The sequence below is a fragment of the Gallus gallus genome, chromosome 1 (genome assembly GCF_016699485.2).
Source record: "Gallus gallus isolate bGalGal1 chromosome 1, bGalGal1.mat.broiler.GRCg7b, whole genome shotgun sequence".
Taxonomy (NCBI): Eukaryota; Metazoa; Chordata; class Aves; order Galliformes; family Phasianidae; genus Gallus; species Gallus gallus.
In genome coordinates, this window is record NC_052532.1 from 165755632 (window position 1) to 165779827 (window position 24196).

Sequence of the window (24196 nt, forward strand, 5' to 3'; positions counted from 1 at the left end):
TATACAGTATTAAAAACTAGAAAATTTGGAAGATTCAGTATTGAAATACTGTTTTTCTCTTAAAATAATTGGTATTTTCTCAATCTTGTATCATTCTTGATTACAAAATGGATGTGCAGATATTGTGGTTGACTGAAGTGCACTTTAAGTCATAACAGTGAATGGATGCTTCACATCGAAAAGACAGTGCAGAGCCATTGAAAAGCACACTTTGGGAAGAGCAGGATAAAAAAGGGATGCACTGATCCAGCAGCCAGCCTGGTTCAGTGCCACACTTGTGTAATTTTGGGTGATGTTAAAGAAGTGAGCATGTCTGCTTCTGCCTGCAGCCTGCCTACGCACCAGCGCATGTGAGCACATTGCACAATGCGTGCTTAGGGGAAAACATGAATGCAGGCCCTGCTAAAGCTGAGCTCTCTACAGATGCCTGGTTTGCCCTCAGAGCCAGGCACACATTCCCAAAGACATCAAGGCAGAAGCTGAATTCCAGACGCACCTTATTTACTAAAATACATCTACAATGTGAACTCACTTTCTGTCAAGAAGCAGGAAGCTGCCCATTATCATCACCAAACTCCTTCCAGAGTGTTGTCATCTTCATTTGACTCTACAGCAAGCGCTTTTGCACCCAGCACAGCACATGGTCCACACCCACATCCAGCTGACCCAAGAATGCCTGCAAGAGCACTGATGGGCACAGCTGCCCCTTGTCAAAGTAGCTTTGACTTTGTACGTGTCCTGTAACAAAACAAAGCATCATAACATGGAGTGATTTTTGAAAGGACTCCATTTAGGAAGTTCACTCAATCGGTGGATAAAAATGATACAAATAAGTGCTATTGACAAGGTCAGATTCTAAGCTACGTAAGGGAAGCTTGGCTTCTTTCACCTGGACAGACGCATAGAATCATAGAATCATGAACTGCTGGGTTGAAAAGGACCACAATGATCATCCAGTTTCAACCCCCCTGCTATGTGCAGGGTTGCCAACCACCAGACCAGGCTGCCCAGAGCCACATCCAGCCTGGGATCTCCTACCTCCAGAGCAAAATGTGCAGTATGTGGTATTTCCTCTTCTCCATCACTGTGATTCTACATCTGCCCAGCTGCAATATGGACAAGAGAAGAACTGGCTTCAAAAAGCCCTGCTGCCAAGGCAGAAGGTATGTGCACATAATAATCAATGCCTCTTCTTTTCTGCTAGGGGAGACGTAGAAAATTCAACCCATAAAGTTCATTTGTGCCAAAGCATGAAAAGAGCAATAGCACACATTGAAAAACAGAGGCATAGATTTTAATCAATCTGTCATCCAACAAGTGTGTCCATTTTATTTAGTTACAAACCTAGTTCTGCCTTAGCTCCACACAAGGTCTTCAGCAGCCTTCTCCTCCTACAGATTGCAGGTTTTCCAGATACTCTGTGAGAGCCTCCATCTCCGCAAACTCCAGCAGCCTGTTTATTAGCTTATCCAGTTCTTCTTTCCCACTCAGAATTTCCTACAAGGAAACAACAGCAGACCAAAGCGTTACAGAGCATACCTCAGTACCGTTCTGCAGTGGTGACTACTCAAGAATTCTCACAGAGCTCACTAAGGAGGACTACATATTGAGCATCACTCATTCACAGAGCTGGAGAAAAATACACAGAGCCCTGGGTCAGCTCGTTATTTCCTGAAGAGAGGCAGAGAAGCGTAGGCTTCTTGAATCAGTTGTGTTCTATTAGGGTGTAAATAGCCGTTTGATTTCCCCATATATTTTAAGCTATTTTCACAAGGTCACATTTTGCTTTACGTGGCACAGATAAGTATCCAAGCCTTAAAACCCTCATAAGCAACCATCACCTTGATATTGCGTGCATCATATGAGATCCTGTGGTCAGTGACTCTGTCCTGGGTGAAGTTGTAAGTACGAATTCTCTCTGACTGGGCCCTTGTTCCCAACTGTAGCAAAGCACCAAAGAAATAGAACAAGAATTACGTCAGTCTCAAAAGCCATGCAAGGCAGAAGGCATTCCCACAAAAGGCAGTGAGTGGGAACTATTCATAACAGAAGCAGCCCAATCGATGTCTGCTTCACAGAAGGGTGGCAAAGCAGTTCGCCAACATCTGGCCGTCAGAAACGAGCGCAGAGCAAATCGAGCGGACACAGAGGAGCCCTCTGGTGGTAAAGTGGAGTAGTGCAATCAGTTCGAAAAGCGTTCATACTCAACCCCAAATGTAGCTTTGTTGCATGGTTAAACGCCGCACTAGAAAGGAGAATTACATGCTGAAAACTACTTAGAGAAATGAGAGTCTACTTGTACGAGCTGCTTTTTTTCTTTTAAATTCCACCTGCACTCACATTTGTATTTCAAAAGAAGGGATTTTATATATTCTGAGTCACTATAAAAGGTAATTTACTTTAGCCTGATTTTCTATAGCATTAACATAAATGTAAATCTGAAGTCCTTTATGCAGCCTTGAGAACTCTCGAGCTGAAGTTATTAACAGCAGATAAATGGCTCACCGATTACAGCGACCGAGTTAATAATCAGCAGGAACAATACACTGACACACAGCCTGAAGTGAGCAATTAAATAGCTAAGCTGGAAACGGCGGAACGCTGAAGAATTCTGTTACTGCAAAGTATTTTTTATGCTTGTTGATCGCCACTGAAGTTTGCACTGCAAACAGCAAAACACTCAAAGAATGGGAAAAGAATGTTGGCACACTTAAGAGGAAAGTACAGCCTGCAGCATAACTTGAGGCATTGGAAGTTTCTGCCTTCAGAGGTTACCTCACCCACAGCAAACACAGCAGCACAGAGCTGTGAAATGGCAGGCTCCTTTGTGTACTTGTTTGTCCCAGTAGCTACACCACCTTGTCAAACACTGTGTTTAGAAAGGGCCTAAAATACAACCTCAAGGACTTCTGATCTGAATTTTGGCTGCTGCTCTAACTGTGTAACACAACATCGGGTGCTGAGTACTGCCTTTTGGGTAATTTCAGCTACATTCTTATGATTCTCTTCTTTCCACCAACAGCCTGTGGCTCTTTCATTACCTGAAAATTCTACGCTAGGGCTGAAATGGGATAAGCAAACAACAGACGTGCAGTTTCAAAGCAGAGTTAGCATCTTGACACCCAGGATTCCCCTCTGTAAGCACACTTTATTAGACACAGACACTCGCAGGCTCTGTCACTGCCACTCAGAGAAACACGCCTACAGCAAAGCACCCTTTCCAAGTTCATCAATCACGTTTTCTCACCTGCAGTTTCCTGGCGCTCTGCTCTTGACTCAGTTGTTTTTCAATGATCTGCTGGTACAGCTTAGCTCTCAGCGTCCGCAGAGCTATTTCCTTGTTCATCTGCTGCGATCGCTCCTGCTGGCACTCAACTACCACCCCTTCACAGTAGAATGTCAGAGAGAGCAGAGCAAAAAGCCCATTCAAGCGCGGAACAAACAAGCTAAATTAATTCACACACAGTGGGCAAATGACACCTTCTAGGAGTGCTCATTCTTAGGGACTTTCAGCTGCAGGATAAAAAGTCATTTTAACACAGTGCCTCAAACCATTAGTATGTTTTTAAACTCCTCACAGCTGCACCAGGAACTCTGTTTGGTGTTACAGAAAAGCTAGGGATACTGTGAGATTCCATAAAGCAAACAGTTCTCATTGGAATTATCATTCTCTGGACATTGCCTCCAGAGAACAGGCTTACTCCAGATAGCTGTCACATGTTACAAAAGTGAAGTTGCTGAATCTAAAAGAGCATGAATAAAAAAATGTAATGTGGATTTTGAACGTCTTCATCTACATGAGCTCTTGGAAACTGGAATCCTAGAATCGCTCAGGTTGGAAAAGACCTTAAAGATCATCAAGTCCAACCACAACCTAACCATACTACCCTAACTCTAACAACCCTCTGCTAAATCATGTCCCTGAGCACCACATCCAAACAGTTTTTAAACACATGCAGGGATGGTGACCCAACCACCTCCCTGGGGAGCCTATTCCAGTGCCTAACAACCCTTTCCGTAAAGAAGGGTTTCCTGATATCCAACCTAAACCTCCCCTGCTTCAACTTGAGGCCATTTCCCCTCATCCTGTCACCTGTCACCAGTGAGGAGACCAACCCCGCTCTCACTGGAAGCACCTTTCAGATATTGGAAGAGAGCATTAAGGTCTCCCCTCACCCTTCTCTTCCCGAGACTAAACAGCTCCAGTTCCTTCAGTCTCTCCTCATAGGGCATACTCTCCAAGCCCTTCACAAGCCTTATTGCCCTTTTTTGGACCTGCTCCAGCACCTCCATGTCCTTTCTGTACTGAGGTGCCCAAAACTGAACACAGTACTCGAGGTGAGGCCGCACCAATGCCGAGTACAGGGAAAGGAGTTCCTTATTGGAAAGATCCTTATTCTAGAAGAGGAGAGCATCAAAGCCATACTAGAGAGTCTTAAACTGAATTATAAATAATGAAAGAAAATAAAAAGGTCTAATGTTTGTTTTTACTTCCTGTCTGATTTCCAAAATAAAAAGGCCAAAGCAGCTTTTTTCAGGTTGGATAGATACAGACCCACTGAATTTCAGTACAAGTAAATCCTAAGAAAGACAGACTGGTTCAGTACTTATGTTAACTTCCCATCAGCACGTGTTTTCTTTCCTACTTAACTTTGGATAGCATTATCTATCCAAATGGAAATAATAATAATGATGGAAATAATAATGGAATAATAATAATAATGGAAATCTTCAAGCTCCTCTTTCTGCCTGCTGCAGCTAGGCAAAGTGCACTCTTAGCTGCCAATGGCCATTGCTCCTGAATCAGTCAGCACAAATTATTTACATCTTCCATCTCAACCTCACCACCCTCCATTTATTCTTTCATACTTCAAAGACAGTGTATTCATTACGCATAACAGCATTAACCACTACTTAAGTTCCTCTTCTCACACACTGCTTTGTTAGAAGATGGTAGAACAAAAAGGGGCTACTGACTTCTTGGCGTATGGCACAACCCTGCAGACCTACAGTCACAAGCTTTCATTCCAGAATACAGACTTAGAGTGCTTAGAAGTACCCACCACAGCCAGACTCACCTGTGGGAAGATGTACAATCCTCACAGCGCTATCAGTTTTGTTGACGTGTTGCCCTCCTGCTCCTTTGGCCCGGAATGTGTCTATACGCAGATCTTTGGGATCCACTTTAACATCAACCTAGAATCAAAGAAAAATACTACTTTCTGCCCGTCCTAAAATATTTTGAATGCCTTTTCAGTGATAGAGTAAAAGAAATCACTTATTAAAAACCTACTAATTTACAACTGTACCTAAGTATGACAGTCATTATCATAGAATCATAGAATGGTTTGGGTTGGAAGGGACCTTTAAGATCATGTAGTTCCAACCCCTGCTATAGGCAGGGACACTTCCCTCTAGATCAGGTTGCTCACAGCCTCATCCAGCCTGGCCTTGAATGCTTCCAGGGAGGGGGCATTCACAGCCTCTCTGGGCAACCTGTTCCAGTGTCTCACCACCCTCACAGGAAAGAATTTCTTACTAATATCTACCTTAAATCTACCCTCTTTTCCAGTTTAAAACCATTTTCCCTTGTCCTGTCGCTACATGTCCTTATAAAAAGTCCCTCCCCACCTTTCCTGTTGGCCCCCTTCGGGTACTGGAAGGCCACTATAAGGTCTACTCTGAGCCTCCTCTTCTGGAGGCTGAACAGCCCCAGCTCTCTCAGCCTGTCCTCATAGGAGAAGTGTTCCAGCCCTCTGATCTGTGGCCCTCATCTGGACTTGCTCTTGCTCTAGACCCCTCAGAAAACAAGGTACGTCTGCATGGGAAGCTAACTAATATCAGCAGCTAACAGCAAAGGAATGAGTTGCATGAGTCAAGCCTGAGGGATTTTTGCAACAGTGATTAAAAACATCTACCTGGGGAAACATAAGGTGTATCCAAATCCAGCTAAGGATAGGAGTCCACGATGACGTGGACCAAATTTGAGTTCAGTGGATAGGAAAGGAACATTCAGATCTGACCAACGTTGCAAGGAAAGCACTACAAGGAAGCAGGAGAATTCACAGGGAAAGCCTACAAGATCTGGTTTTGGTTATTCTTTGCATAAATTGCTAGTTTAAGTGAGATCTGGTGGTATCAGAGTAGTCTCAGAAAGACCAACCAACACGCTCATTCAAATGCAAAGCATACTGTCCTTGATTGAACAGCAACAATTTAAATGAACAAAAAAGTAGTATAGGACTTGCTGAGTCACTTTCCTAGGCAACACTGAATATTTTTTTGGATATATTCCCCATCTCTTAATATATGACTTAATTTAAAACTGGCTTGCTCCAGTTTTGCAGGCACTGGGACTGGAACACTCACTGAAAGGACCACTGATACACTTGCCTTTTCCGGCAGTAGCAAACATTTGTGAAGTTGCTTCTGATGACCCATAATAAAAACATAAGGTACAGAGCCAAGGCCTGCTGCCTTCCAGAACCACAGAGCCTGTGGTTGACTTGCTGGGACTTGCTCAAAGCACTTGGGTTTCCATAAAATCCCCTAACAGTACTGTGGTTTTAAATAACGCCTACTCCAGTGCCAGCGACACACTCCCTTGCTGCTCTGATTAACAGATAGTTACCTCCTCTGGCTGAGGGAGCACAATAACTGACATTGTCCCCGTATGAATACGCTGCATTCTCGATGACAGTCCAGTCTCAGGGATTCGCTGGACTCGATGAGTCCCTCCTTCATATTTCAGATGCCTGTAGACATCATCTCCTGAAATATGAGCAGCTGCATGATGCAACCCACCTATAGAGACAAATAATGCGTGGAAAGTACAGCACAGAAACACAGCTTTAAATGTAGCTGTCTTGATGGAACGTCTGGAGAACTATTGTACCTATCTCAGCCGGCACGTAGTTCAGAATGTCAAAGGTCCAGCATTTATAGTCTGCATAGTTCTGGTACATCTCAAACATTTCTTTAGTGAACTGTTGGCAGATGTCACCTATAAATATAAAGGCGCTACAACATAAATAGCAGTTTGCAAAAAGGCAGCCACGGGTTTTAAGATTTAACTGCAACTGTATTCGTGCTCAAAAAAACAGATTAATGCTGATAATAAATAATACAGATTAAGGAAGTATGACTTTATGCCACAGAAGTGTAAAAATGCACTGAGAATAACCCATAAGGGCCTTAAAAAGTTGGATGAAGGTTCAGAGCAATCTTTACTGTGGAGATTTTGCTGACCTCCAGTTGTTCTGCCAGCTGTCACTTCTAATATAACATGACTTTTATCATACTTCTCCTTTGGCACCAGGAGCTGGAAAAGCTGAAAAGAGAAAAGAAGGGGGGAAAAGAAAGAATGTCACTATCTCTTTCATGACTGCATCTCCTTTTAATGAAGTTTACAGCCAGCCTTCACAAATGCCACGGCTTGAGCACGCACAACCACGGATTTCTATTGGCAAATTAATAAGTAGGACTAAAAACTGTCCAAGTCCAAAGGCTGTTGCAGCTCAGTGCAGTTGGTGTGGAAATGGGATACGTTGGTGCATCCACAGGAAAGCTAGCCGAAAATTCGATCCCGCAGCGTCAGGTGCCAGGTCACCCACTGCAGCCCCAACTACCTTTGAGCACAAAGTTACCAGCTATTGCCCAGCCACTTTTTACACAAACACGGCCCTTACGTTTCAGGAGGTTCTCTTTTCCATTTTTTCAATCTCAACACAGAAATGAGCCCAAACACAGAGCTTTCTACAGGACCTTTTCAGCTTCTCTGCTTATAATTACTGTACCCACTCGTGGGGAGCTGCCAGCTGAAGAGAAAATGAAATACTGGAGGTTCCAATCAGAAATCTTTTCAAGAATGCACGCTCTGCTGCCACAAGCTGTTACTTGGATGTCATGCAAGGTCTCAGTAGCACAGACACAGAGACTCATATCCCCCTCAGCATCTCCAGACGGACAAGCAAGCAAGCAGAAATGCCTAAAATAATAAGCTTCTAAGATGCATTTGTCAGTAAGAAGCTTACCAGTAATTAATGCTGCCATGTCTTCTCAGGGAAAATAGAGAAGCTGGCCTTCTGTTTCATTAAATGCAAGTGTCAGAGTCTATTGGCAAGATCACAAAGGAGCATTTTTCTGACATTTATTTATGAGGACGTGTATTTTTACCTCAGGCTCACCTTTCTGCACAGCGTGTTGATTTTTTTATCAAGGGTTTCCTTCTCTTCTAGGGCAAGCTCTAGAAGTTGCTTCTCATCTCTGCTGTCTAGCTCTAAATTCCAACAATAGGAATAGATGTTAGCCAATCTCACTTAGCTTACAGCAGATTGTAATACAGCTGTGAAAATACATACTTTACAGCATTTAAAAGCTTGCAGTGCATGCAGTTCCATTTTGCCAGCATGAAATATCAAAGAAGAGCAGTTCAAGCCAGGATGTGTATTGCTAACTAAATGACTGCTTTTTCCAGAGGTGCCGGAAGGAGCTGCAGATATATTACTTCTCAGTCTCAAGGCTATGACTCCAAGTCTGCATCACACAGATGCCAGTCCCACCTGACGGTTACTTGCTGCCAATTATGGTATACTGACAGTTATGTGACAGAAACTGACAGTGCAGAGGAAAACCCACCAAGAGATTTAACAAAATATGTCAAAAATGTCTGGAGAAAAGAGTGCCTCAGTTTTCCTTGCCACCATTTCTCATGCAACAAGACTTTCCATTCCTAGACCAGCACAGAAACAGCTATCTGTGCAGCAGTTTGCAGCCAGCTCATTAGGATGAGCATTAAAAGTGTAAGTATGATGACAATTATGAGGGTTCTAACCTTCTGTTTCCTGCTAATCAAGCGATCAATGAGATATGAGAATTATGGCTTCAGCCATCAGGATGTGGGCAACCTCACTTTAACTCTTTGCTTTGCTTGAAGAGATTCCCTTCCCAGGGAGGGAAAATTAGGGAGCTATATCACCTAGGCTCAGCCTAGGTGAGTACTGTATCCAGTTTTGAGCTCCCCAGTAAAGAAAAGGCGTGGAAATACTGGAGAGAGTCTAGCTAAGAGCCACAGAGATGGCCCAGGGTTGAAACAAATAAAATATAAGGAGAGGTCAAGAAAACCATCCCTGGAAGCATTCAAGGCCAGGCTGGATGTGGCTCTGGGCAGCCTGGTGTAGCGGTTGGCGACCCTGCACATAACAGGGGGGGGTTGAAACTGGATGATCTTTGAGGTCCTTTTCAGCCCAGGCCATTCTATGATTCTATGATTCTATGAAACTGGGTTTGTTCAGCCTTTAGAAGAGCAGACTGAGGGGCGTTTTTATTGTTGTGTACAACTAACTCACAGAAGGATACTGAAAAGTTCAAGACGAACCCTTTCCAAAGTATATTGCCATAAAACAAGACAGAAGGTGGAGCATGGGAGATTTTGATTATGTATTAGGAAAATTATATTGACCCTAAGGGTTGTCAAGACACTGAAATGGGCCTGGGGAGGCTGTAGGATCTCTGTTATTGGATCCGTTCAGCTGGACAAGACCCCAGTCAGGCTGCTCTAACCGGTCCTGCTTGGAGTAGGACATCGATTGAAACCACCTCCAGAAATCTCCTTCAACCTAATCAGTCCTACAGTTCTATGATTCAGTTGTGCTCTCTTACATTTTAAAGCTGGAGAACATTCTCAAGCAAAGCTAACAGAAGCCCCAAATCTTTTCTGCTATAGGGACTCCAGTTTAGAATAACAGAAGATGCCAATCACTTAGCATGAGATCGTGCACTAAACAGACTATTAAAAGATGGTTGGAGACAAAACAAAAATGCTAGAAAAGGCAGCACCCCTTCATTTTTTTTCTCCTCATTAGCAAGCCTCAAGAACGGAGTGGGCTGAGATGTTGAACCAGCCTTGCATACTGGACAAGGATAGTGGCAGCTCCTTCAGATTGTGGTTTCTAATTTACGTTCCGTTTCGGTTGGTTGGTTGGTTTTATTTTTCTTTAAATAAAATATGGCGGATCAACTTAAGGCAAGAACTATATAGGTAACCCTACCAGTATGTCACAGCTCCAGCCAAAAGATAGCACTGAACAGAAGGCTCCTAGGTGGTCTGAAAGGCATCCTTATGGATTAGTTGAACAGAAAATATCAGATGAGGTACTGTCAGCAGAGATGGAAGAACGGATGGTGGTGAGAAGCTTGAGGTCCAAATGAATGGTGTCCCATTCCTACCTCCTCCCTGACCTTGATAAATTCACATAGCCTGCCTCATGATTCACATCATCAGTGATCACTGGGAAATAGTACTTTCCTGCTTGACTGAGCATTGAAAAATTACAATCCTATAGGAATTTACATGAATTAGTGTATTACAGAGAAGAGGATCACTTAGGGAGCTAAAAAGAAAACAAAGACCAGCCAGATGAAGGGGATATCAGCATTTTAACTCAGCCACGTGGCACAAGAGTACATACAGTATAATCAGGACCCATTTAATTATCTTCTTGGCTGTTATTTTCTTTTTCCTTTCTTTCAGTTCTAACTCACTCCATTCATCCATATCACAATGTATGGAATTACCGAAACCCTTCACTACAACTACTTGATGCAAAAACAGTCCAAGTTGAAATAGGAGTTTTCCACCATTTTACTACTTTCTAAATCTCCCAAGAGCTTTGTTTTTGTCCTTTCTCATCTTCACTCCTTTTCCTCTTGATCCACTGAAAAAAGTGAAAGGGGTATGATTAAAGTGTCTTCTATAACCACTGTTTTTAAAGCACAAACATACCTTCTTTCTAAAACTAAGGAATACAGGTATTTTCTATCTATCTTAAGCAGGCAGAAAATATTACCAGCTATGTTTCTACAAGTTTTATTTCAACATGGCTTTTACTGATTTGCCAACATTCCTTGGTTCTTTCTTCCAGAATTACCAGGAACTTCAATCCTCCTCCTCTTAAACTGCTACGTGTCCATTTCTCCTTTTCTTTGCTTTTCCCTTCCTTTACTGCATTAGTGTAAGTCCCATTTTCTTATCCTAATGTCTGTTTTGGTGTAGCAGAATGCCCCACATTTTTCCTTCCTATTGTACACAGTGCCTCACTCTCCTCACATCATGTTACTATATCTTTTCAAAACGTTGCACCACGTCCTTTTACTGCCTACATACTTTCTTTTTCCTGAATAGTATCAAAAAGAGGGTCAAGATTTTTTTTTCCCTCTTTTTACCCCAACTTTTACTGCAAGATAGTATTGAAAAGCAGCAGCTTTTTGGATAACCATCAGTTTTCCCTGGAGGACTTCTCAAATATCCTCCAAGACGTATTCAGTGTTGCCACTTGTGTTGGAAGCTGTCAATTCAGGGCCTGATTATGGCAGCTCACGTAGCTTGCTTAATAAGCATCAGCTAGTTGAAATCCCATTTTAAGTGGCATGGCTGTAGTCTGCGTCTGTTCAACAGGCAAGACTTGCTGATGTTTATCCTTCAGTTTGTACTGCTCTTGGCTCTACCAAAAAAGAACCTAAACCAAACATTTCCAAACTATTTCTGGTAGATGCATAGGCCTCAGAGTCCAAACAGCCCCTATTTTCCTAAGTTGGCTACATTAAGACCTGTATTAAGAGAGAGAGCATAAAAATAAAAGGAAATGTCTGGATCTAGAAAGCCTTAAAAGGACACAAGCTCACAGGAACAGACAAGACCAGAGAGCATTCCAGAGCTGGCTTAATTCACTTAAAAGCTTCCCATAAAGGCTGAGCAATGAGGTTTATCACAAGCAAAGCCACTCTTTCAAAATGATTAAGTAGATGTGCTCTCCTTACCTCTACACATAGTTTCTAATTCCTGGAGCTCACTTTCAGCCTCTCTGATTTCTTGAAATGCAGTAGCAACTGGGGATAGGTCAGCACGTCTTCTCCTCAGGGTTCTTTGCTCAAATTCATTTTTTGAATCAGCATTTAGCAGATGATCAACCTGCTGATATTCCTTGCTGAGAGTTTCCAGATACTTCTGCACAGCCTCATGCTTCCACAGCGCTCGAGAGTCCTGATGCTTCTTCCTAAGCCAACCATGAAATGACAGAGTGAATCTATCCGTGTCCAACAAAGATTCCGGCCTCCAAAATCCACAGCTGTGCAGTCTCATCACATAACTTATCTTCTTTGCGACAGAAGGAAGAGGGGAATTGTGAAGTTGACCATAACAGTAGCAACTGGAAAGCAGGTTCTTGAAAAGCCAGATACTCTGTGGAGGTTTCATATTGTTTCTTATTCTTCCACCACCTGAAATTAGAAGTAGATGATACATGGAGCACTTTTACTATCTAGAGAAAAGCATTTGGTTAAAAAAATAATAAAAATCCAACCTGCATCAAGCCCAAATTCTGTTCTTGACTACACCAACACAAATCGAACCCTTAGGGACAGAACTATTTGTTTCAGCCTTCGTTTAAACCAGAAACTCTTATCAGCAACATTGTACCAGCTGGGATTGGAAAAATCTTTTCCCTCACCTCCTCAGTGTTTATGCTGTGGGAAGATCTATTCTAGATGCTGCTTTACAGACAACAGCTTCGTTTGCCATACTTCTCACTGGAGAAACGGAACCATTTCCTGCCTTACTGGCAAAACAAAAATCCTGCTGTGAGAAAACATATCTACAGTGCAGACATCAAATTCTACATAAAAAAGGTACAGAATGTGTAGTATACGCAATATCATACCCACTACCATAATAGGATGCAACTTTGGCAGGTGGACATTAGCAACATCCGGGTGACTTTGCAAAAGGCTAGTCAATGGGACTACAATATACTTGCATGAAATTACTTATCCATGTAAGTATTATGTCAGATATGGGAGCAGTGCTTTATTTCTTTCCCATGATACACTTGTAGGTAAGGGACAGACATATTTTCTATCAGAAGTGTGAGTACAAAGCTGGTACTCTGAAATCCAGTCCCTTAATTTTTCCATGGTACTCGACAAATGGTTTTGCAGGACACAGGCTACCCTTAGTGTCACTGTTGCTTTGTTCATCCTACTTACTTTCACCCATGTGTCCTGTAATAAAGGACTGTCCTGTAACAGCAATATACAGTAAAAACAGAGGTATTGCATCTTGCTTGCCCAGACATCTATTTTACTGCCTACGCAAACTGGAAGAACTAGAGAGAGAGAGAAGGGCCCCTATTCTGCATCTGCACATTCCCCAGGCTCCCCCGGGCTGGTAGACTCTACCAGAGTCTCTAAAGAGAGACTCTACCAGCTCTAGAACTGCACCTCTAAGGAGAATGTGATTTACAGAAAGCCAACAGTAACCTTTATGGATTGCTCCAGTGACTAACTAGTAGAGGGGTGCCACTTCTTTCACCAGCAGTAAGTCAGAATACACCAGTCAGACTCATCATCTGCACTCCTGGACTTAGTTCCTCAGGGACACATGTTGGACTTAACTCCAAAACATTTCATTTTGCTGATGTCAGTGGTGTTGCTGCCACTTACTGCAAGTCTGCATGGCCAGTCATTGTCCAGTCAAGTGGTAATTACTGTTAACAGAGAAACTGCTGTAGTTAGAACTAACAACATGCATAAATAAGAACTAATTCATTGTAGAGTTCTGCCCGAGCTTCCAGAAGTAAATGCTCACTTTCAAATACCTAAGGACCTAAACAACTGCATGACATTAATCCTTGAGATTTTGAAATTGATTTTTTAATTATTATTTTGACAAAACAAAGTTGTCCTCTCCTTGGAGAGATGCTGTCACCCTGCATTTGTGCAGAAATAAGCCCACGTGAAACTTCTACAGGGCCATGTACAGCAGACTGCCTATTAACTGCTTCTCAAACTAGTTCTTAGTGACTTTCTTAACATGCCAAAGTTACCCAGTGGGCAGCACAAACACATTACAAATCAAAACCAGTCTGTAAAAATGACAGCTGCAATTGTCTCATTACAAAAATATAGAGATCAGCTCATTTCTAGTTAAGGGACAGCTATCAGTGTTGTAACTGATTTAAAAGCTTTCAAAAATCACTTCTAATAATCAAGGATAGTATTGGCTCAGTGAAACTGATTCCATCGAGATGCATAAGAATACATATGCATAAGGGAGGAGTTTCAGTAATGCAGTCTCAGAGAGGTGCCTTCAAGCCCCCTTTTCATAGCCCTCCGCCTCCCAGCTCAGCTACAGCAAGCAGCCCTCCTGCAAAAGCCAGGCACAGAGCCCCGTGCAGCCCTCCCCAGTGCAGGGCTTACTGGGAGAGCTGGAGGGCAGCCCTGCGAGCCAGAGGCCGGCAAGCAGCTGCCGGTGGTTGCCTTGGATCGGCTTGGCTCAGCCCCTGCAACCCAGAGAGGGCAGAGAGTGGGCTCCGTGTCGCACACAGAGCCTACAAACTCACCCTCCCCAAATGGAAGCGCCAGACGGGCCCTGCCTTACATCGCGAGGCCATTGCAGACAGGAAGTAAAGTGGAAAGACTCGCGCTCCCAGCATGCCTGCTCACAAACACAACTCCCAGAGTGCTGCAGCGCCTGCCTGCCTTGGCTGTCCCTCTGTCTGTCCGTCCCTCCAGCGCATGGCTCTCCTCCAGCCCGCGGATGCGGTCACCCTGGGAGCAGTGATCACAGACTTGCAAGCATGGCTTCAACAGCTTTACAAGCAAATTATGAAATAGCAGCTCCAAACTAATTTTAAAAAGATCTCACAAGTGAATCTAGATCCACATCCCCAGTATTACCTCCACGGCTGTGTAGTTACACACACTGACTTCAGCAAATGCTTTGTCTAAAATGACAAACACAGCAACAAGTGGGAATAGTCCCGCTTCCAAGTTCTGTGCTGTTACATAAGTGGACTTTCCTGTGTACCAAAACATGGGTTGAAAATACCCCGAGATTCAAATCTGGTTATTCAGAGGTTGTTGTTTTACATAAACTTCACTCAAATCAAAGTTCCACTTCATGTCAGTGGAATAATCAGCTATAATTATACTTCACATGAATTAGTACTACACTACACAAGACAAACATCACTCATAAAATGCTCCTAAGCATAACAGGCGGTTGTATCATCTGTTTAATATCACCTATACCCCTCATTATATTCACGTTCTAAAAAGGCCTTATGTAACACTGTTTTTTATACCTATAATCACCCAAAAGGCCAATTTACTCCTATGTGTGTCAAAAAAGGGAAATGTATTCAAACCTCAGATGAAAAATTCTGCTCCCTGAAACTGTTTTAAGTTCTCCTTATGTGCACAGCTCGCCCTAAGAAGTCCTCCTTTCTTCCAAAGTTTGCTTTTTTTACAGTAACTTTCCCTATCTTTTTTATGTTTTAGCAAATCCAACTCCACTGTAAATGCCTTAGAGAACACTGGGCTTTAAGTTTCTTTCTTCTTAGCTGCTGTCATTCAACAGGATTAAATATATATACATAACATTGTATTTGGCACATATAACATCGACAAGTTTTGGTGAGGTAAACACACCTTCGAGACTGAAAATGAGATGATGGGAAGATTTGTAAGAAACCTCCCCAGCATACAAATGACAGCCAGCCTCTTGTTTCACTCTCAGTGCTGCTCCTGGCTCTGCTCAGCCCCCTGGGACAGGAGGCAAAGGGAACAGACTAAAAGGCAGCCTCAGAAACGAGGAGCCATCCCAGAGCCCATCCAATTTACAGAGGCCACAGCAAACAGCCCCCCCCCCCCCCTCCTCCCTGATCTCCAGGAGCCTCCAATCTGACACTTAAAAATCTTGAAAAGGTGATCTATGGGCAATCAACCAAAAAGCTAGTAAGAACATGAAAATTAAAGGCAGGCCATGCAGTCAAAATTACAAAACAGATTGAAAAAGAAGAGGGCAGGCCAAGAAAAATCACATCAGCTCCTGCTGCAGCCAGAAATGGCTATTGCATTAAACCCTCTGATAAAAAGCAATTGTGATTCAGTTTGCACTATCCTTGCTGGCAGTTCTTTAACTTAACTCTATGTGTGAAAATACAGGCTAATGGATTCTCAGCACTCCCCAGCAGCCAGCAGACTGGACATGGCCTGGACTCAAGGGATCTCTTCCTCATATCTCATAATAACAGTGAATAGGAAACACTCTTTCTTTCTATTTACAGGATGAAGTTTGAAACGGAATAAGGGAATTGAGTATAAAAGATGGGAAATCCCATTGCTGTCTGTGCTTCCACCTCCCTTATGGTTCGCTTTGGCCTATGGAGCTGGTGAGGCCCATGGCTTACAGTTGGTGCTCAGGGCAGGATGCTGCTGCCCTCAGCCAGCAGGCAGAGTGTGGGAGTGACAGCCGTAGGTCCCCAGGCTTCAGGGAATGGGACATGGCACTTGGGATGTGCTTTTAAATTTAAATCTCGCAACTCTAAGCTGCCAACTTGATTTCAAAAGGATGGACAGCAGGATGAGGGAGGGGATTGTCCGCATCTACTCTGCCCTTGTGAGGCCCCATCTGGAGTAGTGCATTGAGGCCCAGGGCCCCCAGCACAAGAAGGATGAGGAACTGTTGGAGTAAGTCCAGAGGAGGGCCATGAAGATGATCAGAGGGCTGGAGCACCTCTCCTATGAAAAACAGGCTGAGAGAGCCAGGCTTGTTTAGCTTGGAGAAGAGAAAGCTCTGGGGAGACCTCATTGAGGCCTTCCAGTACTTGAGGGGAGTTTATAAGCAGGAGGGGGACCAACTTTTCACACAGTCAGATAGTGAAAGGACAAGGGGGGAGGGGCTTTATACTAAAAGATGGGAGATTTAGATTAGATGTCAGGGACGATGACTCAACCACCTCCCTGGGCAGCCCATTCTTTCAGAGAAGAAATTTTCCCTAATATCCAACATGAATCTCCCCTGGCACAACTTGAGGCCATTCCCTCTAATCCTATTGCTAGTTACACAGGAGAAGAGGCCAACCCCCACCTCACTAAAACCTCCCTTCAGGTATTTATAGAGTGATAAGGTCTCCCCTGAGCCTCCTCTTCTCCAGACCAAACAATCTTAGTTCCCTCAATCGCTCCTCATAAGACTTGTGCTTGGATGTTGCTTCCCACTTTTGACCTAAATAATCTGTTGACAGACTTCTGAATTCTTTCTGTTTGTAGGGAAAACTGGTGACAGAATCACACATGCCTTGAATACAGCCCTGTTTATTAACAAAGCCTGTAGAAAGCGCTTTGTTTGGCCCAGCACAGTGGGATTAAATGACAAGAAGTTTTCTTGACTGTACTCCCAAACCTCACTTTCAATCAGCACTCTGCTCCCCCCCAACACTCATTTCTATGTTTAGTCTCTCTCAGCTAGTCTAAAATTGTTTCTTTACTGCCAGCTTGCTCTCCTTTTCTTGCTGCTTTCAACACAGATTTGTAATACAGACACATGTTGAAATGCAGATCAAATGCCTGCCTCTCATTTGCAGTTTTGCCTGTTTTCAGATGGCATTTGTTCCAGTATTTGGACTAGCAGGAAACTGACACATTGCTACAAAGGACAGCCTTACTGTCTCAGACCAAAGGTCCACTTGACCATCCTGGAGGTGAATCTGTTTACCACAGAACCCAATCGAAGGCATAAAGCCTTCTGCAAGGACAGAAAATTTGAGTTCATGAAGCCATGGCCCCAACTAGTTACAATCAGTGCTAACTCAGTGCTGTGGTGCAGACCTTGAAAATGATGCAGTAGGGCTGTCCTTGTCAACAGCACACCTGTTTGGAAAAGAATTCAGACCGAGACCCTGAGTTAGGCTTAGTCTTCCAGTTTACTCTCTTCCTAAAACACACCCACTCTCCTTCCCTTCAACACAAAAGGAAGGCCCAATGTCCATGGGCTTTAGCAAGGCTTGCGAGAAGTCAAAGGACACACTGCTTGGGATTTGCTGCTTTGTGTAACCAAATAGAGCTCATAAAGTGTACAGCTTTCCTAACTGTTATCTCCACACACTTGGTTACTATGCACATCCACTAAGCTCATCACCTGAGCAGTAGAAATCATAGAATGGTTTGGGTTGGAAGGGATCTTTAAGATCACCTAGCTCCAAGCCCCTGCTATAGGCAGGGACACCTCCCTCTAGACCAGGTTGCTCAAAGCCCCATCCAGCCTGGCCTTGAATGCTTCCAGGGAGGGGGCATCCACAGCCTCTCTGGGCAGCCTGTTCCAGTGTCTCAGCACCCTCACAGTCAAGAATTTCTTCCTAATATCTAGTCGAAATCTGCCCTCTTCCAGTTTAAAGCCGTTTCCCCTCATCCTGTCACTACATGCCCTTATAAAAATAAGTGGGTGATAACCGTATTATAAGAATATTATTTTAAAACACAACCAATGTATTTAAAAAGTAATTACACAGGGACTCTAATTGAAGCTGCTTAATTCCCTCCCCCACCATCCCCTCCCCAGCACGATCTTTTAAATTGATTGCAAGTCTGACAGCTTAACCAGCTTCCCTTCCAAGGAAGCACCCCATGCTGTGTGGTTTCAGTGCTGCAAGTTTGTTCTTTAGCTTTGCAAAGATCCATTTAAAAACCATTTTTTGGGAATAACAAGGAAAAAAAATATTTTCAACAGACTTTAAGCCTCCCTTGCTGGAGGAGCCAAGCCGTGACAAAACACTGCTCTAAGCATGAACGATAGTGCTGGGAAGCTTTGTATAAGCAACTGAACAAAGAGCTAATGCCATAGATGACATCCCAAAGGTCGGGCTGGCGGCTCACCCAGCACCCAGCACTGCAGCCGTTTGACAGCGGGCACCAACACCGGGTTAGTGGGGCCTGAGGAGCGGGGCAGGCTGTGAGGAGACAAAGGGATTTTCTGCCGTGTCTCAGCACGGCCGGGCGAGGCCAACGCTGAAAGGAAAAAAGCATTCAGTTTCGACAGCCCCCAGCTTTGAAATAGCCATGACTCAGGGCTTCAGCGAGCCGGAGTTATTTTTACACCTTCTGAGGGCGGCAGTCCCCTTCCTCCCCGTCCTCCTCCTACTCCCCCCCTCGGGGCGGTTTCGAGGACCCCTCGCCTCAGCGTGCTTCCCTCGGGGCGGCCGAAGGGGAAGCGAGCAGAGGGCAACCAAGCGCTGCCCTCAAAAAGAAGCAAAAAAAAAAAAGAACACCCCGACCCAACCAACCCCTCACGCTGTGGGGAGATGAGGGCGGGAAGGAAGCAGCCCAGAGCCACCCGCCCCCAACCCCGCGCCAGGCGGCGGTGCGCATGCGCGGCGGGAGACCCCGGCCGCCATTTTGCAGCGTCAGTCGGGCGGCGAGGCCTCCCCGGCAGCTGCGCAGAGGGGCCGCGCTCGCGCGCTGCGCCCGAGGGGAGCCGGCGGGGCGGGCGGTGCAGGCCAATGAGTTGAAGAGTCGCCGCCGCCACTCGCCCGGAGCCGCACCGTCGCCCCGCCGAGTTGGGGATCGCCTTTTCCTTTCCCCCGCCTCCTTCCCCTTCCTCGCAGCGACAGCCGCCCCGCCAGCCTCGAGCCGCGCTGCCCCGCGGCCGCCCGCCCGCCCGCATCATGCCGTCCGTGCCGCTGCCGCCCAAGGAGAGCAACCTCTTCAAGCGGATCCTGGTGAGCCCCCGGCGCGCCCTCCTCCCGCCGCGCTCAGCCGGCTCCTCTGGAGCGGGGAAGGATGCGGCTGTCGCGGGGCTGCCACCGCCTCCTTGTCCCGGCTCGTCCCCGCTTCCTCCCTTTGTCTGCGGCCGCCGAACAGGCCGTGTGGCGGCCGGGAGGGGAGGGAGGGCGGGCGGGAGGCAGGGAGGGACCCGCCGCCGCTCCCCGGCTTCGCAGCTCCCCGCCCGCAGCGGTAACTCCGGGCCGCGCTCCGGCCGCCGCTCCTCCGCCGCTCCGTCTCTCCCCGCTCCTCCCGCCGCAAGCGGGCGGCAGCGGCCCTGACGAGGGGGGCGGCGGAGGCGGAGAGCTGTCAACCCCGGGTCAGCGCCTCCGGGAGACGGCGTGTCCGGCGGGGTGAAGCATCCCGGCTCCGAAACGCCGTGGACTTCCACGTGCCGGGCTGCAGCGCTCTGCCTGAATCGCTATCCGCGTCTCTTTGAGACTTGGTGATGCGAAGGGTTTTTAAAGAAGCAACTCGTTTGACTTCCTTCCGAATCGCTTCGTTTTCTACGCTGCTAAGGCTTCTGGAAGATCACTCCGCTCCCTGGGCAAAGCCCGTTCCTCAGGAGCACTTCAGCGTGACAGTGAGGGAGCTGCGGCCTCAGCAAAGTTAAGGCTCCTGGTGCCATTTGGCCTTCTGCAGGCAGAGCTCTGCACAGCTAACCTGCTGGCACTGCGAGTTTCTTTGGTTCTAACCGAGCTTGTTGGGTTAACTTCAGTGATTTCGTGTGTTTCAGCCTCAGGAAGCTGATCTCAAAGCAAACAGAGCGTGTAAGCCTCCGTGCTCTGCGACTGGTGCCTTTCAGCAAGAGTTTCTGAGTGTTTTCTTTTGCCTGCTTTAGGTAGTTCATAGGGTTTTTTTGTTTAAAGACTTAGTGGTGCTTTAGGGTGATTTGTTGCTTACTGCATGCCTATGGTATGCATCTTAGTAAGTCATTCTAGCACTCCTCTCTGCTAAAAATAAGTCACTAATATTAGAACAGTTAAGTGATTATTCTTACTAGTAGCAAACAAGCTTGCAGTAGCCGTCGCTTCTGAACTTATTAAAAATTGGACTGCAGAAAAACTCTCAATCCATTAAATAACAAACTAAACAAGTTCTTAGGCAAGGAAACCACTGAGCTTTCCCTGGTTAGTTTGTTGGTTTACATATTGATACTTCTTGGTGTTCATTTTCTTGCTGTTCTTCAACTTTTTCATGGGGCTCTTTTCCTGCAAAAGTAAAACATTTAGTGGTCCAAATTGACCCTTTTGTTGGCACTGCGGAGTATTTCAGTATAGTAATGCTACAGATTGCAGTGCTGAATGCTGTTCTGTAATGGAAGGAGCTTTCAGCACTGTTAGAAGTCTTGAGATTGCTGATGCTGCCGTGGGCATTTTAGAAATTAAAATAAATGAAATCGTTTGTATGGGAAGCTGTATGATAAGGTCATACAAGCATACAGTGATGGATTTAACCACTCGGAACAGAGGAAAAGGTAACTACTTGTTTATAAAATCACTTAATACACATTTGACAGAGAATTAACGGTGGTGAAATGAGAAACTTATCTGGAGAGCCTGATAATTACTTTAGGAGTCCATCATGCGTGCTTGGCAGTGCTCAAGCAAGCTCACTGAAAACTAGGTGTGATGTGGTTGCATAACCAATAGCAATTGCAGCATAGGTAAAATGTTAGCACGTAGGTAACAGTCCTAGTTTCTCAGTACTGCTGTCAGATGTAGTGCCACAGCTCGTTTCTGTCCTGACTTCCAGGGCTGCTTGGCCTCTTAGGCCTTGCTTCCACACTTGTTTAGAGGCTTGCTCTTGGAACAGTGCTCTTCCTCCACTTAGAGGTGAGACTTTGCCTGGGAGGGAGGGGCTGGGCAACTTGAGGCTCCTCTGTGCTGTGCTTCTCAGCCTCGCAGAAGGCGTGGAGGAAGTGTTTGAGAGCTTCCTGGCTCTCCCTTTTATGGGAAGAGAGGGAGGCATCCATAAAGAAGAATTAATGCAGGAACTCTGGTGTGTCTCTTACCGCTTAAAATCAGTCTTCAGCTCCTGTGACACTTCAAGTAAATGGGACAGATGCAATCTAAAATAAACATGCAAGTGTGGTAACTTAAAAACACTTTCTGTTAACATTGAAGCTCAGTAATGTGCATTTGAAGCTTACTTACAGTAAACTTAGGCGTTTTTTATTTCACATATTTAAAATGAAGTGTCACATTTGCCTTCAAAGTACGTTTTAGCTTAAGCAAGTTTGATCCCCTCTAATTGACAACCCAGATTATAAACTATGTCTCTTAAAGCCAAAACTCAAACCTTGTTTTATGGGATCAAAATCAGCTCTATCTGGCTGTGGCCATGGTCCTTCTAAGTGGTTTAGAGGAAGGCTGTGGGATTGTTATCATACCTTCATGGCTTACTTGCTGAGCTGGTCCTGTTTCTTAGAACTGGGAAGCGTTGTGTAATAGCTATTGGTGTCTGCCTTGTATCAGCTAGTATAAAGCATGAGGTATGAGAGAAACAGCAGACAGTATCTGTGCATACTGCCATGCATTTGAATGTGTGAATTCACCATAATGTTGTTGCATGAAATAAGGATTGTTGCTTTAATTGCAACCAGCAAAACGTAATTGAAGTGCTACCTTGTTAACGTTTGCCTTAGAGGGACTTTTCTCCTAGTCCCCCTTCAGACACAAGGCGTTACTCTTTCTAGGAACAGTTTAGCCACCTACTTGTTTGACCTGGAGCAATGAAACACAAGAAGGACGCAGGTGTATCACTTTGTAGCAGTGACTTGATACTGCTCGGTTCATTCAGGCCTGCCTCTTTTGGAGGGAAGAAAACTCATGCTATCTGAGGAGCCTTTGCCTGAGGAGTTGCTCAACTCTGTATTATCTTCTGCTTCCTGGATTTTATGGCACTCTTAGGATCCTTCTCCTGTGATAAGAAATAAGTATGCAAGTATTTGTTAGGAGTTAGATTAATTATTATTCATTAAATGCTAGAACTGTAGGATGTGAAATAGTAATGGATTATGGGCATGCAACTGGTTCATTTCCTAGTAATGATGCAGGGGATTTAACACAAACCATTAAACTCAGTAATTAGGAAGCCATGATAGTATGCTAATTAATGCCTCCTAAACTGGATGAATAACATAAGATAGCCATTGTAATCCACCGCTGGAGCAGAGGATGTTGGAAGTGTCAAAGTTTGTCTCATTCAAAGGGAAGAGAATGGAGCTGCCAGCAAAGTTTATAGAATCATAGAATAGCCTGGGGGTGGAGAGGACCACAATGATCATGTAGTTTCAACCCCTCTGCCATGGGCGGGGTCACCAACCACTAAACCAGGCTCCTGGTGTAACTCATAGGACTGAGTAGTGATGCAGCTGTTTCTTGTGCTGTTGTGGAGGGCAACATAGGAAAAATGTAGGCTGTTTCCTTGATATTAACTTTCAGAAGAGGTGGCAAGGATTCCTGGTCAAACTGCAGGCTTCTGAGATGATAGAACTGTGGAAGATATATCACAGACTACTGATAAGAAGCAGTAAAACTTTTGTAAGGTAAGGCCATGCTTCTCACTTGTTAGCGACTTGAGGGAGTTGAGTTTAGGGAAGTCTGCATCCCAAATACAAATTCCTGGTTTAATTTTCAAAAGGAACTGATGAATGCCATCCTGAAAGGCTCATAAGCTAGGCTTACTTGGAGTGATGCTGGTTGCTTATTCACACGGGGATTTCTTAGTGTTCCTGTCTGGATAAATAAATGTTCTGAGTAACGTTTTGTTGTGTTTTGTGCTGGAACTTTTGCTTATGGTTGCATTGAATAGAAATAAGAGTAGCAAGGTGAGTTCAGTTGTGCTAAGCTATTCAAGGCAGAAAGAAGAAGGCCTGCAGGAGTACTTTCGGATTCAGTTGGCTCATAGTGGATAAAATTGATCGTGTAAATGAATGTATTACGCTAGGAAACCCTGATGTAATGTAGGCATGTTATTGGCTGCGAGCTGGATTACCCTGAAGAGCTGAGATTTTTAGGGATCCGAGGGGGTTCTGTTAAAACCAATTTCCTTGTGCAGCAATTGAAAGCCAGCAAATCCTAGTAGCTGCTGTGGCACTGCTCAAGTTCATGTTTCCAGTGCAATGTACGATGAGGTGCAACACCTGCTGGAAGTTATAGTCATGCATGGGTTCATGGGGTGTAAGTCTTGTAAATTCTTGTGTGAAGATTTACCCTTTGGCGCAGAGAATGGGTGAGCCACAAGTAAGTGGAGGCTGAGAATGTTCTGGAGGGATGTACCACTTGTATCTTGTCTCCAGTGATGTGGGCCAGGTGGGTCTGATCCCTCTGGCCTTTGATCTGTTATGATTCGTGCAACTTTTTTGTCTGAATCACTATGAAATCTTACACAGAACATTGAGATGAGGTTAGGGCTTTGGGCTTGCATCACTAATTGCCTTAAGCTTGTTTTAGGGTTTCTAATTGAAAACATAACTTTTATTTAAGGCCTGAGAGTCTTTTTTTTTTTTAAAGCACTGCTGATGTTGGTGGTTTCGTTTGCTTAACTGCTCACAGGTGCAGTCCCACAGGCTTGTGCAGCACCTGCTCAGCCTGAA

General features: G+C 44.8%; 2 protein-coding genes and 1 non-coding gene across 22 annotated transcripts in view; 2 read left to right on the top strand and 1 right to left on the bottom strand.

Moving 5' to 3' along the window:
* Positions 1-1272: 1272 nt before the first annotated feature.
* Positions 1273-19695, bottom strand: MTRF1 (mitochondrial translation release factor 1). 14 transcript variants are annotated; one of them, XM_046899356.1, is made up of 12 exons: positions 19536-19695; positions 13498-13541; positions 12507-12614; positions 11818-12276; positions 8187-8278; positions 7249-7330; positions 6896-7003; positions 6632-6804; positions 5079-5196; positions 3248-3384; positions 1842-1940; positions 1273-1497 (listed from the first exon to the last, which is right to left on the bottom strand). In XM_046899356.1, the coding sequence occupies exons 4-12, from the start codon at positions 12251-12253 to the stop codon at positions 1375-1377; spliced, it is 1368 nt and encodes a 455-aa protein (XP_046755312.1). In that variant the 5' UTR covers positions 12254-12276; positions 12507-12614; positions 13498-13541; positions 19536-19695; the 3' UTR covers positions 1273-1374. The 14 variants fall into 14 exon arrangements, with proteins under 14 accessions (XP_046755312.1, XP_046755297.1, XP_015132279.1 ...); XM_046899341.1 differs by lacking the exon at positions 19536-19695 and adding an exon at positions 14397-14461; XM_015276793.4 differs by lacking the exon at positions 19536-19695 and adding an exon at positions 14397-14461 and having other exon boundaries at positions 12507-12610; positions 13315-13541.
* NAA16 (N(alpha)-acetyltransferase 16, NatA auxiliary subunit) overlaps positions 19254-24196 on the top strand; it is a 64408-nt gene continuing 59465 nt past the window's right edge. For 6 of the 7 annotated variants that reach the window (XR_005843703.2, XM_004938662.5, XM_417028.8 and 3 more), the window contains exon 1: positions 19254-19553. Coding sequence is in view for 5 of the 7 variants with exons in the window: in XM_004938662.5 (XP_004938719.1) it covers positions 19500-19553 (54 nt within the window). In the remaining 2 variants the exon portion in view is untranslated. Of the gene's footprint in view, positions 20205-24196 lie in introns of all 7 variants that reach the window. The other variant, XM_046899326.1, reaches the window with a different exon arrangement.
* On the top strand, positions 19641-19744 carry MIR2127 (microRNA 2127). Its single transcript, NR_035331.2, has one exon. It is a non-coding gene; the product is annotated as a microRNA 2127 (primary transcript).

Excerpts from the sequence above, each read along its gene's own strand:
- MTRF1 (XM_046899334.1), bottom strand. Across the intron at positions 7,004-7,248 it reads AGCTGGCAGAACAACTGGAG|GTGACATCTGCCAACAGTTC; the intron begins GTCAGCAAAATC and ends TTATATTTATAG. Across the intron at positions 3,385-5,078 it reads GATTGTACATCTTCCCACAG|GGGTGGTAGTTGAGTGCCAG; the intron begins GTGAGTCTGGCT and ends TCTACTGTGAAG.